The sequence below is a fragment of the Drosophila mojavensis genome, unplaced genomic scaffold, assembly GCF_018153725.1.
Source record: "Drosophila mojavensis isolate 15081-1352.22 unplaced genomic scaffold, ASM1815372v1 contig_136, whole genome shotgun sequence".
Classification (NCBI taxonomy): Eukaryota; Metazoa; Arthropoda; class Insecta; order Diptera; family Drosophilidae; genus Drosophila; species Drosophila mojavensis.
In genome coordinates, this window is record NW_025318667.1 from 29,791,223 (window position 1) to 29,808,961 (window position 17,739).

Sequence of the window (17,739 nt, forward strand, 5' to 3'; positions counted from 1 at the left end):
GGAAGTATCTTGGCATCAAATTTACTGCCGATGGGAGAGCTCGATACAATCCTTCGGAGGACTTAATTCCAAAGATGGAGAGATTGATACGAGCCCCCCTCAAACCACAACAGAAGTTGTTCGCCCTCAGAACTGTCCTTATTCCTCAGCTTTATCATAAGCTTACACTTGGTAGTGTTGCATTGGGCGTTCTGAGAAAGTGTGACAAGCTGGTACGATCTTTCGTCAGGAAGGTAGTAGATCTTCCGTTGGACGTGTCAGTTGCGTTCTTCCATGCCCCTCATAGTTGTGAGGGTCTCGGGATTCCCTCGGTACGCTGGTTAGCTCCTATGCTACGCACTAAGAGATTGCTCAATGTCAAATGGCCTCACCTCGAACAATCAGGGGCGGCCAGTAGCTTTCTCAGCGACGAGCTCCGTAGGGCCCGAGATAGATCAAAGGCAGGAATTGAAGAGCTGCTATCACGTTCAAAGATTGATTCGTACTGGGCGACTAGATTGTACATGTCTGTTGATGGTAATGGTCTCCGTGAAGCTGGGCGCTATGCTCCGCAACACGGATGGGTATGTCAACCCACAAGGCTGATGAGCGGTAAAGCTTATCGGTCTGGGATCAAATTGCGCATAAATGCCCTTCCTACGAGGTCTCGGACCACGCGGGGAAGGCACGAACTGAATAGACAGTGCCGAGCAGGATGTGATTCTCCTGAGTCATTAAATCACGTCCTGCAGAAATGTCATATAACACACGGTGCTCGTGTGTATAGGCACAATGGAGTGGCTTCCTATCTCAAGGCGGGGCTTGAGAAAAGAGGTTACTTCGTCTATTCAGAACAGATCTGTTAGCATTCCGACACGATAGCACTATTGTGCTCGACGCTCAGGTTGTGACCGACGGACTTGATCTTGACAGAGCTCATAAGAGCAAAGTTGAGATCTACGACAGACAGGACTTACGGACTACTTTGCGGTCTGTCTATCAAGAGGTGTAATCGAAGTTGTATCCCCTATATTTAACTGGCGGGGTACCTGGAGTTACCATAGTGGCATAACTTAGCTCTATTTTAAGATTCCTTATCAAAGCCTGCTACCTTGGCATAACATTTTAAAAAGATATAAAGGAATTCCGCATGTTAATGCCAGATCCCATTAACAGGACTTGCTCCTCCACCACATAGCCCGGCTATGCTATTGACAGAGTGTTTATTTATTTATTTATTTTCTTAAAGCTATTGACAAAAATGAGAGTCAATTTTAATTTAAAAAAGCCTATACAAAGTACACGATATAATTTCAATAGTAACACCAACCCGATGGGGGTATTTTATTTGCCAGTCCGGCCGGCTATGCCGCGCGCTCTCGTAAATTGCTTCTCCTGAGCTTTTGACTACTCATTCTATGCAACTACTTGTGAAAGCAACTTAACCGATTTTAGTGAAGAAATAAAATAAAGATCTTTAAACCCATCTGTTAATGCCAGATCCCATTAACAGGATTGCTCCTCCCCCACAGAGCCCGATTATGCTATTAACAGCTTGCTGTTAATAGCATAACCGCTTGCTCTCAGTACTTGGCCCTCCGCCAAGTACTATTACTACTACTACTATTATTCCTACCACACTACTGAGTACAACGACTTGAATTACCGCCATTTTGCGTGTGCTTAATAAAAATAAGTTTTTAAAGAAAAATAAACACACGTGTTCTTATTGAAGACCACATCCCTACAACTTTGCTTATTTGAAGACTCCACCCTGCAACATTTGGTCCTTCGAGCCGGATATATACAGATCCACCAGCGATTCTTAGGAGTGTCAGATAAGTAATTCCTTACATTTCTCTCACTGCAACTTGCATACATATATCAGTGCATACCGGCATTTGTCATACGACATTTCCGCCATATATGTATGTTTTACATTGTTGTGCAAGTTGCATCCCACTAATATATATATTCTTATATATTAGACACGAATCTGAATATATATATTCTTATATATTCTTATATATTCAGATACGTGAAGTCCAGAGCCATACATACATACATATATGTATGTGTAGGAGATTGAATTATTAATTTGAAGTTGGCGCCTAAAGAGGCAGACAGTGTTGTATAACACTTGAGACAATGTACAACACAGTAACAGGGTTGCTGTACAGACGCCAGTGCGACTCTGTTTTGTGGTGGTCGGTCGAGTGGTGGAAGCGTGGCTTCACTCTTTTTCCGGTGATGGTGAACGCCAGCGACACGCAATAACAGAACCGCGCTACACTTTTAAATCTGTGAATATGGATGGCATCAGCGATGAAAATCGCGCTGCGACATCAGAAGTGGGATCTGCTCAGCCTCCCAATCTTGACATCACATCGCTTTTAGCGCAGAACGGGAGTCTCATGGAAATAATTAAAAAATTGATGACACCTGAAAGTTCTGCGGAGAAAAAAAACAAAACAAGTGACGCTCCCGAAATTCAACCCAGATGGCGATGGTGCGGACGCTTCGGCATGGTGCACTACGGTGGATTTGGTCATGGCGGACAACACGGTCGAAGGCAGCGAACTAGTGATGGCATTGAGCAAGGCTCTGGAAGGTAGCGCTTCGCAGTGGCTGTCACAAGTGTGCTACGCTGGCATTACTTGGACGCAGTTCAAGGATTTGTTCACTGCACGATTCATCGGAGTTGAGACCAATGCAGCTGTTCTCTTAAACGTCTTACATGGCCGACCCAAGAAGGGAGAAGGTCCCGCTGAATATGGGACTCGCATCGTCACGCTGCTCTTGTCAAAGTGGAAGTCTACAAATCTGGAAGAGATTGCAGTGTCGTTAACGTTGGCACACATGGCTCAACTGGATGACAAATTGTCACGCTGGATCTTCACTGAAAACGTCAAGTCACTCAATGAGCTACAACAACAACTACATGCGCATGCTTTCAAAAAGCGCAACTTGGATGGCGAGACGTGTGCTACTCAGGAGCATAAGAAGCCCAAGCTTTTGAACCAGATGAAGTGCAACTTCTGCGGAAAGGTTGGCCACAAGTACGCCGAATGTCGATCCAGACTGGAGAAGAGCAAGAACATGGGAAGGAATCACAATGGAAGCACTACGGCTGGACCAAAGGGCCGAGCTGGTGGAAGCGGCCAGGTTTATGAGAAGCGTGTGGACATTTGCACAATAGCTCCCCCGTCTGGAGTTATTAATCTGTCCGGTGAGTCTGTTCCGTTTTGCTTCGATTCTGGTGCAGAATGTTCCTTAGTGAAGGAGAGCAAAGCTGATAAATTTAAGGGGAAACGTATTAATAACATTGTAAAGTTAAATGGAATTGGCAATGACTCAATATGTAGCATCCAGCAAATTTTGGCTAATATAACCATTGAACAGTATTGCTTTGAGATATTATTACATGTCGTTTTGGATAGATTTTTGAATTATGATGTGCTGATTGGCCGTGAAATTCTTGGTCAGGGCTTCGGTGTTTTAATAGACGCTGCCAGGTTTCAGATGTATAAAACCAAAGAGGTGAAGGTTGTAAATAAAACAGGATACGAAGACATTATAAGTTCAAGTAGCCATATTAACGAACATGATAAGATGACACTGATAAATATTTTGAAATTGTATAGTGACTCCTTTATTGACGGAATTCCTAAGACACGGGTTACCACAGGGCAATTGGAGATTAGATTGATTGACCCGCAAAAGACAGTACAACGGCGCCCGTACAGACTAAGTGAAGATGAGAAAGACCGAGTGCGACAAAAAATTGATGAATTACTAAAAGCAAATGTCATACAGCCAAGTTGTTCTCCTTTCGCTAGTCCGATGATGTTGATTAAAAAGAAAAACGGTACTGATCGTCTTTGTGTGGACTATCGTATGCTAAATGATAACACCGTGGCAGACAAATATCCGTTGCCCCTTATTTCAGACCAGATTGCTAGACTTCGTGGTGCAAGATATTTCTCATGTGTTGATATGGCAAGTGGCTTTTATCAAATCCCTGTGCATGTGGACTCAATAGAGCGAACAGCCTTTGTAACGCCTGAAGGGCAATATGAATTTTTGACAATGCCTTTCGGTCTTAAAAATGCACCGTCAGTGTTTCAGCGGGCTATAATCAAGGCTTTGGGAACATTAGCAAATACTATTGCTATTGTTTACATTGATGATGTTTTGATTGCAGCCGAAACTAAGGAAGAAGCATTGAGTCGTTTGCAGATCGTGTTGGAAGCTTTAATTAAAGCCGGTTTCTCGTTTAACATAAACAAATGCTCCTTTCTCAGAACAAGTATTGAGTATCTTGGGTTTGAAATTAGTGATGGAAAAATCAGGCCGAATGTGCGTAAAGTCCAAGCTTTGGTAGGGTTACCACCGCCACAATCCGTGACACAGTTAAGACAATTTATTGGGTTATCTTCATATTTCCGACAATTCGTCCCCAAATTCTCAGAAATGTTAAAGCCTTTGTACCAACTCACGTCAAAGAATAATACGGAGTTCATTTGGAAATCAGAACATGAACAAATTCGGTTAAGAGTAATAAATATCCTAACGCAAGAACCAGTATTAATCATATTCGACCCAAAGCATGCACTAGAATTGCATACAGACGCAAGTGCAATAGGCTATGGAGCGATATTGTTACATAAGATAGATAATAACCCTCATGTTGTTGAGTATTACAGTAAATGCACTTCTCCTGCTGAATCTAGATATCATTCGTATGAATTAGAAACTCTAGCAGTAGTTAACGGTATTAAACATTTCCGTCATTATTTGCAGGGACGCAAATTCGTCGTTTACACAGACTGTAATTCTCTGAAATCTAGCCGTACTAAGTTGGATTTAACTCCCAGAGTACATAGATGGTGGGCATTTCTGCAATCCTTTGATTTTGATTTAGAGTACAGGAAAGGCGATCGAATGGCGCATGTTGATTGTTTGTCACGGAATCCAGTATCAGAGAAAATTAAAAATGCCATCAAAATACCAGAAATGCAAGTAAATTTGGCAGAGGTGACTGATAATTGGTTGTTATCTGAACAACAGCGTGACCCGGAGATATGTGACCTAATAACAAAATATAAAAACAATGAATTGCCAGATAGTCTAGGGAGGACTTATGAATTGCGAAAGGGAATATTGCATAGGAAGATTCAACGAAATGGAAGAACAAAATGTTTGCCGGTAATTCCGAGGGGCTTTAGATGGGCTGTAATAAATCACGTACACGAAAGTATCATGCATCTCGGATGGGAAAAGACTTTAAATAAAGTATATAGTTACTATTGGTTTGAACATATGTCAAAGTATGTGCGTCAATTTGTGGACAATTGCATTACTTGTAAAATATCTAAGGCTCCTGTAGGAAAAGAGCAAGTGGAATTGCATCCAATTCCCAAGATAGAAATCCCGTGGCACACCATACATATTGATATAACTGGTAAATTAAGCGGGAAAAGTGATTTGAAGGAATACGTAATCGTTCTAATAGATGCTTTTACAAAGTTTGTGTATTTTTACCATACTTTGAATTTAGATACCGAAAATTGTATCAAAGCAGTGAAATCAGTTGTATCAATATTTGGTTTACCCACTAGGATAATAGCAGATCAAGGTCGTTGTTTTGCAAGTTCAGGTTTTCGTGAATTCTGTTCCTCTCAAAGAATCAATTTACACTTAATTGCAACGGGGGCTTGTAGAGCCAATGGACAAGTAGAACGTGTGATGAGCACACTGAAAAATATGCTAACTGCAGTTGAAACTAGTCAGAGATCATGGCAGGATGCGTTGGCAGAAGTTCAATTGGCTATGAATTGCACGGCAAATCGAGTGACTAAGTATAGTCCATTGGCATTGTTAATTGGTAAAGATGCAAGACCTTTTGGTTTGTTGCCAATAATTGAAGAAAATGATAACGATATAGATAGGGATAATATAAGAAAAGATGCTAAGAAAAACATGGATGAAAATGCACATTATGAAAAATGTAGATTTGATAAAAACAAAGCGAATATTGTTAAGCATAACTTGGGTGATCATGTGTTGCTTAAAAACGAAGAACGTCATCAAACTAAACTTGATCCAAAATTCAAGGGACCATTTGAAATAATTGAAGTATTAAAAGGGGATCGATACCTGTTAAAATCTTTAAGTAATAAGCGAACTTATAAATATTCACACGAATTCTTAAAAGCATTGCCAAATAATCAAAATACAGGAGACTTATATGAAGACTAATAGAATAATATAGAATAATGTGTAAACTTAATAAATGAATTTATGAGACTGCACTGTAACAGATGGACTTGTTATGGCGGGAGTCTAATGATATGAGACTGCACTGTAACAGATGGACTTGTTATGGCGGGAGTCTAATGATATGAGACTGCACTGTAACAGATGGACTTGTTATGGCGGGAGTCTAATGATATGAGACTGCACTGTAACAGATGGACTTGTTATGGCGGGAGTCAGAATATGTGATGAAACTTTGTGAAAAGAAAACTGTAAAAGTCTGAAAAGTAATAAGTACGAAGAAAGAGAAAACGAATTGTACAATAAGCTTAATGGACTAAACTAAAGATTGTGAACCTATTATAAGGAAAAGAATGTGAAATACAAATGTAAAAAAAAAAAAAAAAAAAAAAAAAAAGGGAAAATAAATGGAAATGTGACTATGTGTCCGAAATCACACAGGGACGTGTGACTGGTCAGGTAGGCCGTGTAGGAGATTGAATTATTAATTTGAAGTTGGCGCCTAAAGAGGCAGACAGTGTTGTATAACACTTGAGACAATGTACAACACAGTAACAGGGTTGCTGTACGGACGGGAAAGTGTGGTGGTAAGTCGATGGACCGATATATCGCCAGTGCGACTCTGTTTTGTGGTGGTCGGTCGAGTGGTGGAAGCGTGGCTTCACTCTTTTTCCGGTGATGGTGAACGCCAGCGACACGCAATAACAGAAACGCGCTACACTTTTAAATCTGTGAATATGGATGGCATCAGCGATGAAAATCGCGCTGCGACATATGTATACATTAACCTTCAAGTCCGTTGTATATTCAATTCCGAATCTTTCCGTCTTGCTAAGACATAACACACAATATCCTTTGTGTCTTGTCGCAATTCAATTCCAATCATAATAGTCCGATTGCACACATTTAATTGCGATTCCACTGCAATATATGTACGTACATACAAGATTCCCACTGCATATACATACACATATACATATGCACATCTGTTTGTACATTCCACACCATAAATATATATTAAAATAAATAAAGATAAAACAGAAAAAACATATCCTTGTCGTTTTATTACAATTTATTTTAAATTTTTATATTTTCATATTTACATATCACATATTTATTATATATTTATGTTCACATATTTATATTTGCATTTTTTTTCCTTGTACGTGTGTGTGTGCTAATTGTGTCTCCGCTGTGCTCTGCAATCTAAATATAAGAGGGTAGTAAACATATGTACATACATATATCCATATGAATGTACATATAGAGCAGCAACACAATTAACACATAATTAATTAACATATTAACAAAACACACATCATAACACTTGCAAAAAATAGAAAATAATAATAAATATATTCCACTTGTTGCTTCGTGTGCAAACGCTAGTGATCGCATTTAGAAAAATTTGCATATCCACATATACCAATAACAAGATTTATCGACAGCCGCCACAACTCCGTGGCGATACCTTGGTTCTTAGAGATCACAGCGCGCAACTATTGTTTTTTGATACCGATAGTTGAAATAATAATAAATATATAAAACCACAAAAAAAATATTAGATCAAAACGGAGCGGAACATAATTAATTAAATAGCAAATACATATAAAATCGTACATTTTAATAATTTTAATTTTTTAAATATTTTGATACATATACATTTTTATTTTTTTTAATTTTTACTATTTTTTTATATTCTTCGATTTGCATTTTTTTTTTTTTTTTTGTTTCTCTTTGAGGATTTAGTTAATATTCTTCCCGTTTGGTTTTTGTTATTTTTTCTCCTTCTTTTGTGTTTGTATTCATTATTTCCCAAACAAAACGTTTGTTTGGTCTGATAAATTTCGATTCGGTGATCAAACTCCGCCTTCATTGCCGACTCTCCAGGCTTTGCTTAACCGGTGTCCGAGTAAGCCTCCATGTCCGATCGTTCTAGCCGAGCGCAGCTGAGTGTCCCCGCTTCACGTCTCATTAAGCGCAGTGCTTCTGCATCACCCATTCCGTCCGGGAAACCGCAGACAAGCAGCACTTTCAAGCGTAGTCCGGTCGTCACCCGATCCAGTCCAAAGCCCGCAAGTCCGTCTAAAATGTCTCTGTCCGATTTCATCGCTGCTGCGGATAGGCTCATCAAATTCGAGGCCCGCATCGACGGTCCCGGAGATTCTAACGCCACTCATGCGGCTCAGCTCCGGGCCTTCGAGATCCGCCGAGATCGTGTCAAGGCATTATGGGATGATGCTGAACAGCAGTACAAGGTCTGTGCCAGAGCGTTGAGCCAAGGGGCGAGCAGTGGCGAAGTTGAAGCCATGGAGGCTAAATTCGACCATTGCTATACTGTGTATGAACGGTGTACGACGCACCTGGGGGTGCAAATCGATGCACTTTCCGCATCGAGTATACCGCCCGCTCCTATGTCCGCTCCTTTCGCCTCGTCTGGAGGCTGTCGCCTGCCACCCGTTGATACGGAAGTTTTCCATGGCGACTACCTGCGCTGGCCAACATTCCGTGATCTTTTCACTGCAATATATATCCAAAATCCGCGCCTGACTCCGGTGGAAAAGTTATTCCACCTAAATTCAAAAACAGCAGGTGATGCAAATGCCTTAGTCGCTGAGTGCCCGCTCACGAACGATGGCTTTGCATCGGCCTGGGACGCCTTGTGTGACCGGTACGAGAACAAGCGACTGTTAGTGAACAGTCAGCTTAAGATCCTTCTCAATCTCCCCAAGGTCACCAAAGAATCAGGCGCGGCTCTCAGAGAGTTGCATGGCACCATCCATCGGTGTGTCACTGCCATCGAGCAAGCTCAGATCTCTACGGAGAACTGGGATTGTATCCTTGTGTTCTTGTGTACTTCCAAGTTACCTGAACACACTCGATCTCTCTGGGAGCACTCATTAACGCGAAAATCAGACATCCCAGCCTGGAAAGACGTGAGTCTGTTCATCAGCGAACATGCTCGCGCGCTTGAAGCTATGGAAGGTGATAGGTCCCTCCCCAAAGTCCCAGGTGCAGACCCGAAATCCACGGCCAGCACCTCTAATAAAAAGGTCCATGCCTTCGAGACACAAGTTCAGCCCAAATCCAAAAAGTGCGATTTGTGTGCTAAAGAGAACCATCCGGTTCGTCTGTGTCCTCGCTTCAGCCAAATGTCCTTGGCAGCGCGCGAAGCATACATAAAGCGAAGGCAACTTTGCCTGAACTGTTTTGCTCAAGGGCACCAACTGCGCGACTGCACTAGTATTCACAATTGCGCCAAGTGCAAGGGGAGGCACAATACACTGCTTCACCGGGAAGGCTCCACAGCAAACAGCTCCTCATCCGGAGCCGCTGCGACTCCAGGTACGTCCGAAGTACCTCGTAACGTGCAGTCGTATTTCACGGCCGATACTCCAGGGGTCCTACTTGGAACGGCCGTAATTGATGTGTGTCATTTGGGGGTCACATATCCAGCCAGGGCTCTAATCGACTCGGGGTCCGAAGCAACGTTCATTTCCGAACGATTATTCCGTCTGATGAAGCTACCATTCCGATCCGTGCAAACGCAGGTGTCCGGTCTAGGCCACTCCGTGGCAGCCAAATCAACGAAGCTTTGTGATTTCCATATCGGCACTCCGCTGAAACCCCGACTTCGAATTGAGGCCTCAGCTTTAGTCATCCCACGGCTCTCCGGCAATCTGCCATCGTACCCCATTCCACAAAATCTCTTGAACAATCTGCCCGACATCCCATTAGCTGATCCACTTTTCTTCAAGAGCGCTCAAATTGACGTTCTTTTAGGCGCGGATATCCTTCCGTCGATCGTTCAGGGGGGCTTCCGCCCTAACCTCTGCGGATCACTAATGGGCCAAGAAACAATCTTTGGCTGGATTCTTACGGGTCCAGTCACAAAGAAGCCTCAAGAGTCAATTTCCGCTTTCACGACTAGGGTTACCATTCTCCACGATGAGAAACTCGACCATCTCATCACCAAATTTTGGGAGGTGGAGAATCTCCCCAAGGTAGCCAGTGAGCCGGACTCTGCGTGTGAGGACAATTTTGTCCGAACCACACGGAGAGACAAGTCTGGCTCCTACGTCGTGACTCTTCCGTTTAAAAATCCGGATCACCCTGACTTAGGTCATTCGCGATCCATCGCTCTGGGGCAGTTTCTCAAAAATGAGAGCAGGTTGTCCAAGAATCCGATACTCAAGGCCGAATACGAAGCTATCCTGCAAGAGTATCTCGACTTGGGTCATATGAGGCCAGTGTTTTCACATTGCAATCCTGCAATGAGTAACTTTTACCTGCCTCACCACGCAGTGTTTAAGCCCGACAGCACCACCACCAAAGTGAGGGTGGTGTTCAATGCATCGTGCCCATCTTCCAATGGGAAGAGCCTGAATGATATTCTTCATCCAGGCCCGGTCCTTCAGTCCGACCTCACGATGCAAATCCTCCAATGGCGATACTATCGATACGTGTTCAATGCAGATATCACTAAAATGTATCGCCAAATTCGTGTTGATCCAAAACACACCCCTTTCCAACGAATCCTGTTCCGTAAGCCAGACGGCAACATCGGGGACTTCGAGCTAAGCACCGTCACTTTTGGAGTAAACTGTGCTCCCTTCCTGGCTTTGAGAGTTCTCAAACAGCTCGCAAATGACGTGAGATCCCGTTTGCCTCTCGCCAGCAAGGTCATCTCCGAGTGCATGTACGTCGATGACGTACTTGCAGGAGCACATTCCAAAGAAGAGGTGATCGCAACCATCGCCGAACTCATAGAAGCTCTGGAGAGTGCGGGGTTTCCATTAAGGAAGTGGACATCCAATTCCATGGATTGTCTAAGGGCTATTCCAAAGAGTCATCGGCTGTGCGAGGACTTCTTAGAGCTAGAAGATTCAAGCACAGCAAAGACTCTAGGCCTACGTTGGCAAGCGCAAGCCGATCTGTTTCTTTTTTCGCCCCCCAACATTCCTCTCCAGGAGACCTACACAAAGAGGTCGGTCCTTTCACAGATCGCCAAGTTGTTCGACCCCGCAGGGTGGTTGGCACCTTTTGTCATCCGAGCAAAAATATTTATGCAAGCGCTCTGGCTACGCGATTTAGATTGGGACCAACCTCTGCCGGGTGATCTCCTCACCCAATGGCAAGAGTTTCTCCTCAGCTTCTCCAGCCTTCGGGACATTCGTGTGCCTCGATGGGTACATTTCCAACCTCGAGCCACTATCCAATTTCATGGGTTTTGTGACGCATCGGAGCGTGCTTACGGAGCGGCTGTCTATCTCCGTGTAGAACTTGGCAACCAGATCTTCGTCAATCTGCTCTCCGCCAAAACGAGAGTCGCTCCGATCAAATCCATTTCTATACCCCGCTTGGAGCTTTGCGGTGCTGTCCTTCTGACCGACTTATGCTCAGTACTGCTCCCGGCATCCCCGGCAGTCAGTTTTCAGTCCTTTTACTGGACCGATTCGACTATTGTCTTAGCCTGGCTAAACAAGCCTGCCTGCAATTGGACAACCTTCGTCGCAAATCGGATCAGTAAAATAACTGAGCTCACCAATCCTGGTGACTGGCATCATGTCAGCTCAGAGCATAATCCTGCGGATCTAGCTAGCAGAGGAGCTCATCCTCAAGAACTTCTTTCAAATCCGCTATGGTTCCATGGCCCAGATTGGCTTCGACTTTCCCAGTCTCACTGGCCAATCATTCCTGTTCTTAGCTTGGAGATTGCTCTAGAGAAAAAGGCATCTAAAAGTCATGCTGCCACCTTGACTCCTCCAGCTGAATTCATAAGCAGGTTTTCAGAACTTCATCGAGCCCTCCGTGTCACCGCTTGGATGTTTCGTTTCATCAACCGGTGCAGGAGATCCGCTCCCCCTCCATCGCAAGAGCTCAGTGCTGATGAATTGCACTTTATTCAGTCCAGGTTCATCTCCTTGAGCCAAAACAGAATCTACTCAAACGAGATCAGCTGCTTACGTGCACAGAAACAACTTCCGGCCTCAAGTTCACTCCGCAATCTTAATCCTTTCCTGGATAGTAAAGGTATCCTGAGAGCATGCGGACGCATAAGGACATCCGCCTCCTTAAGCTATGACGAGCGCCACCCCATCATCCTCCCTTCTTCGTGCTCTTTCACAAAGCTGCTGGTCCGCTTCACCCATCGCATATCCTTGCATGGCGGGAACCAATTAATTGTGAGACTCATCCGTTCACAATTCTGGATCCCTAAGCTGAAGGTCCTCATCAAATCGGTGATAAACTCATGCAAGTCCTGCGTAGTTTACCGCAAGCGTCTCCAAACGCAAATGATGGGCGATCTGCCAGCTGATCGCACAACCTTCACCAGGCCCTTCACCGTCGTAGGCGTCGACTTTGCAGGCCCCTTCGATGTGAAGAATTACGCCGGACGAGCCTGCCTCATCACAAAGGGTTACGTCTGTGTGTTTGTGTGTTTCAGCACCAAGGCTATCCATCTCGAGGCCACGTCCGACTTAACCACCGAAAAATTCTTAGCGGCGTTCTCCCGCTTGGTGGCTCGGCGTGGATGTCCGCAGAAGATTTACTCCGACAACGGGAAAACGTTTGTCGGAGCCGCAAAGACTTTATCACGAGACTTTGTGGAATCACTCCGATCCGAGGTGCTTGCAAAGCACTCTCTCCATAGCCTATCCTGGCATTTCAACCCACCGAGCGCACCACACATGGGCGGCTTGTGGGAATCAGGGGTGAAGAGTTTCAAGGCCCTATTCTACAAATCCACTGCCACGTCGAAATATACTTTCGAAGAGCTTTCGACCCTCTTGGCAAGAATAGAAGCCTGCCTCAACTCGAGACCGATAGCACCCATGTCCGAGGATTCCACCGATTTTCAAGCCCTTACTCCAGGACACTTTCTAGTCGGTGGGCCTCTTATAACTATTACTGAGCCCAGAATTACGCAAGATGCGATGTCTATCCTGAATCGCTGGCAGCGACTTAAGGCTCTTCACCAACAATTCTGTTTCCGTTGGAAAGAAGAGTATCTTAAGGAGCTGCATAAACGTAATAAATGGCAATTCGCACAACGTGACTTGAAGGTCGGCGACATGGTCATCGTGAAAGACGACAATGTCGCCATCAACGAGTGGCGGCTCGGCCGTGTCCACCTCACGCACCCAGGAGATGATGGGAAGGTCCGAGTGGCGGACATTCTCACCTCCCGGGGCATTGTCCGTAGACCCGTCCATAAGTTGGTCATCCTACCAACGGACGATAACACCGCTGTGATGTCCAACTAACAATGTATGTGCCTCTTATTCCGTCACTCACCACCCCCGCACATCTCTCCTTTTCAGCTATGTCATCAGCCAATCATTCGATTCAATCCGTGGAGACACCTGGCATCAATTCCTTCCGATGCCGCGTGTGTAGAGGGGTCCACGCTCTGCGGAAGTGCAGGCGTTTCCTGGGCCTTCCGGCCGAAAAACGTCTTCGCGCCGTACTCATCAACAAGTACTGCGCGAATTGTCTGGCGCACCAACACTCCGGGCAATCCTGCCGAAGCAAAGCGAAATGTAAGACGTGTGGCCAGAGCCATCACACGCTGCTGCATTTGCCTGGAGCTCGTCGCCGACAGCGACGTCGTCCCGCTGCAGCCCCTATCAGCGGGCCCACCTCCTCCGCCTTCGCCGGGACACCTACACCCCAAAAAGGATCCCGCAAAGGACGACGCCACCAGGCAGCATCCAGGGCCACGAAGGAAGCCACGCCGCCGCTGAGCACGCTGATGCAGCACAAGGCCGTCAGCATCCTGCCCACGGCAATTGTCGTTGTGCAAACAGGCCAGAAAGATTTCGATGTGAGGGTGTTGATCGATCCGTGTAGCCCTACTACTCGGATCAATGCTTCATTGGCAAGGGCCATGGGTCTTTCCGCCACTAGCGTGGGTCCGGGAGAGGTGTGCACGGCGACCATCTGCTCAAAAACATCAGATTTTCACATTGACGCTATCCTGCAAATAGTCGGCATAATGCTTCGCATTATGAACTTGATTCTTTGGTGCGGAGATTTGCCCGTCCGCTTCCGAATTGCTCGAACTATTTTCATTCCGAAAACAGTTAGAGTGACAAGACCGCAAGACTTTCGTCCGATATCGGTGCCTTTGGTCGTGGTGAGACAACTGAATGCTATATTGGCGTCAAGGTTAGCGGACTCCGTTAACTAGGACCCAAGACAGCGAGGCTTTCTACCCACGGACGGATGTGCCGATAACGCGACCAAAGTCGATTTAGTCTTGAGGGATCTTCATAAGCCCCCGTACTGTTCAATTTGGTCATTGACCGGTTGCTCAGGTCTCTATCCAACGACATCGGTGTCAGTGTCGGAAATGCCAAAACTAATGCTGCAGCCTTCGCAGATGATTTGGTGCTGTTTGCTTCCACCCCTAAGGGCCTTCAGGAGCTCTTGGACACTACGGTTGTGTTTCTATCAATCGTGGGGCTAACCCTTAATGCTGATAAGTGTTTCACTATTAGTATTAAGGGGCAACCGAAACAAAAGTATACCGTGGTCGAAGCACGGAGCTTCCGTGTAAGTCCTAGTTCGTGCCCAAGCCTGAAGCGTTCAGAGGAATGGAAGTATCTTGGCATCAAATTTACTGCCGGTGGGAGGGCTCGATACAATCCTTCGGAGGAGTTAATTCCAAAGATGGAGAGATTGATATGAGCCCCCCCTCAAACCACAACAGAAGTTGTTCGCCCTCAGAACTGTCCTTATTCCTCAGCTTTATCATATGCTTACACTTGGTAGTGTTGCATTGGGCGTTCTGAGACTTTTTCACTGACAAGCTGGTACGGTCTTTCGTCAGGAAGGTAGTCGATCTTCCGTTGGACGTGTCAGTTGCGTTCTTCCATGCCCCTCATAGTTGTGGGGGTCTCGGGATTCCCTCGGTACGCTGGTTAGCTCCTATGCTACGCACTAAGAGATTGCTCAATGTCAAATGACCTCAACTCGAACAATCAGGGGCGGCCAGTAGCTTTCTCAGTGGCGAGCTCTGCAGGTTCCGAGATAGAGCAAAGGCAGGAATTGAAGAGCTGTTATCACGATCAAAGATTGATTCGCACTAGGCGACTAGATTGTACATGACTGTTGATGGTAATGGTCTCCGTGAAGCTGGACGTTATGCTCCGCAACACGGATGGGTATGTCAACCCACAAGGCTGATGAGCGGTCAAGCTTATCGGTCTGGGATCAAATTGCGCATAAATGCTCTTCCCACGAGGTCTCGGACCACGCGGGGAAGGCACGAACTGAATAGACAGTGCCGAGCAGGATGTGATTCTCCTGAGTCATTAATTCACGTTCTGCAGAAATGTCATAGAACACTCGTGTGTATAGGCACAATGGAGTGGCTTCCTATCTCAAGACGGGGCTTGAGAAAAGAGATTACTTCGTCTATTCAGAACAGAGCCTGGACGGCTAAGACAGTTTTTATAAACCCGATCTGTTAGCATTCCGACACGATAGCACGATTGTGCTCGACGCTTAGGTTGTGACCGGCGGACTTGATCTTGACAGAGCTCATAAAAGCAAAGTTGAGATCTACGACAGACAGGACTTACGGACTACTTTGCGGTCTATCTATCAAGAGGTGTAATCGAAGTTGTATCCCCTATATTTAACTGGCGGGGTACCTGGAGTTACCATAGTGGCATAACTTAGCTCTATTTTAAGATTCCTTATCAAAGCCTGCTACCTTGGCATAACATTTTAAAAAGATATAAAGGAATTCCGCATGTTAATGCCAGATCCCATTAACAGGACTTGCTCCTCCACCACATAGCCCGGCTATGCTATTGACAGAGTGTTGTTACTTGCTATTAACAGAATGCTGTCAATAGCATAACCGCGCGCTCTCGTAAATTGCTTCTCCTGAGCTTTTGACTACTCATTCTATGCAACTACTTGTGAAAGCAACTTAACCGATTTTAGTGAAGAAATAAAATAAAGATCTTTAAACCCATCCACAACGTGTTCACTTATCTGGAGAAACCACCCCTGCACATTTTGGTCCTCCGAGCCGGATAGCTCTCTATCATTATTTTACATTCCATATTCACCAGCGATTCTCAGGATTCTCAGATAACTATGACACCAGCCACTCATCTTGTGCAGACACCCGGCATCAACTCTTTCCGATGCCGCGTGTGCAGAGAAATCCATGCTCTGCGGAAGTGCCGGCGTTTTCTGGGCCTTCCGGCCAAAAAACGTCTTCGCGCAGTATTAATCAATAAATACTGCGCGAATTGTCTGGCGCTTCAGCATTCAGGGCAATCCTGCCGCAGCAAGGTTGGGTGCAAGGCGTGTGGCCAGAGCCACCACTTATTACTGCACCTGCCAGGAGCTCGTCGCCGACAGCGACGTCGTCCCGCCGCGGCTCCTACCAGTGGGCACTCTACCTCCGCCCTCGCCGTGACAACCACGCCTCAAGGTGGATCACGGAAACGACGTCGCCGTCAAGCGGCCTCCAATTCCACGAGAGAGGTCACGCCGCCGCTGAGCACGCTTATGCAGCACAAGGCCGCTAGCATCCTCCCCACGGCAATCATAACGCTGCAAACGGATGTCAAGGACTTCGATGTCAGGGCGTTGATCGATCCGTGTAGCCCTACAACTCGGATCCATGCTTCATTGGCAAGGGCCATGGGTCTTTCCGCCACTAGCGTGTGTCCGGGAGAGGTCTGCACAGTGACCATCCGTTCGAGAACATCGGACTTCAACATTGACGCTATCCTCCAAATGGACCCCCAGCTCAATGTTAATGCCAGATCCCATTAACAGGACTTGCTCCTCCCCCACATAGCCGGCTATGCTATTGACAGAGTACTGTTAATTGCTATTAACAGAATACTGTCAATAGCATAACCTCGCGGTCTCGTGAATTACCTCTCCTGGGTTTTTGAGTACTCATTGTATGCAACTACTTGTGAAAGCAACTTAACCTTATTTAGTGAAGAAATAAAATAAAGACGATTAAACCCACCCACAACGTTTTCACTTATTTGGAGGAACCACCCCTGCTCACCGCATATAATCGCTTTCATCTATCAGAAATATCCTTGTAGTTGGGGCGGTTCTGCCTTAACCAGGTAATTGCGACAACAAAAACAAAGAATTAATAAATAATATTAGTAAAATAAGTGGTTATATTAGCCATGAAATAGTAAATAGATTAATTTTTTTTTTTTTGTATATAAGCAAATTGTAAAATAATGAATAAATGTAAAAATCATGAAATTTTTTGAGTTTACTTGATAGATAGTAGCAAATAAATATGATAGGCTAGGCCTATAGCATTATGGCATAGAAGACAGAGTAAGTCGAAGCATTTTGGTATGGGGATCTTCAATGAAATATTTAAACGAAGACCATTGTAGAGTTGGGTGAAGACAGCGAGAGGCCAACACCACCCTAGCTTTCGCGTCTATCTAACTGTCCGTGTTTGTTTCAGTT

General features: G+C 45.2%; 3 protein-coding genes across 3 annotated transcripts; all 3 read left to right on the forward strand.

Moving 5' to 3' along the window:
* Positions 1–1,361: 1,361 nt before the first annotated feature.
* On the forward strand, positions 1,362–14,722 carry LOC116804652. Its single transcript, XM_032733225.2, has 2 exons — positions 1,362–1,821; positions 13,584–14,722. Exon 2 carries the CDS (start codon positions 13,586–13,588, stop codon positions 14,450–14,452), a length of 867 nt encoding a protein of 288 aa, XP_032589116.2. The 5' UTR covers positions 1,362–1,821; positions 13,584–13,585; the 3' UTR covers positions 14,453–14,722.
* Positions 8,014–11,106, forward strand: LOC122757749. Its single transcript, XM_044011089.1, has 2 exons — positions 8,014–10,899; positions 10,934–11,106. Exons 1-2 carry the CDS (start codon positions 8,181–8,183, stop codon positions 11,002–11,004), a joined length of 2,790 nt encoding a protein of 929 aa, XP_043867024.1. The 5' UTR covers positions 8,014–8,180; the 3' UTR covers positions 11,005–11,106.
* Positions 11,079–13,526, forward strand: LOC122757848. Its single transcript, XM_044011413.1, has one exon. The coding sequence runs from the start codon at positions 11,079–11,081 to the stop codon at positions 13,524–13,526; it is 2,448 nt and encodes an 815-aa protein (XP_043867348.1).
* Positions 14,723–17,739: the final 3,017 nt, after the last annotated feature.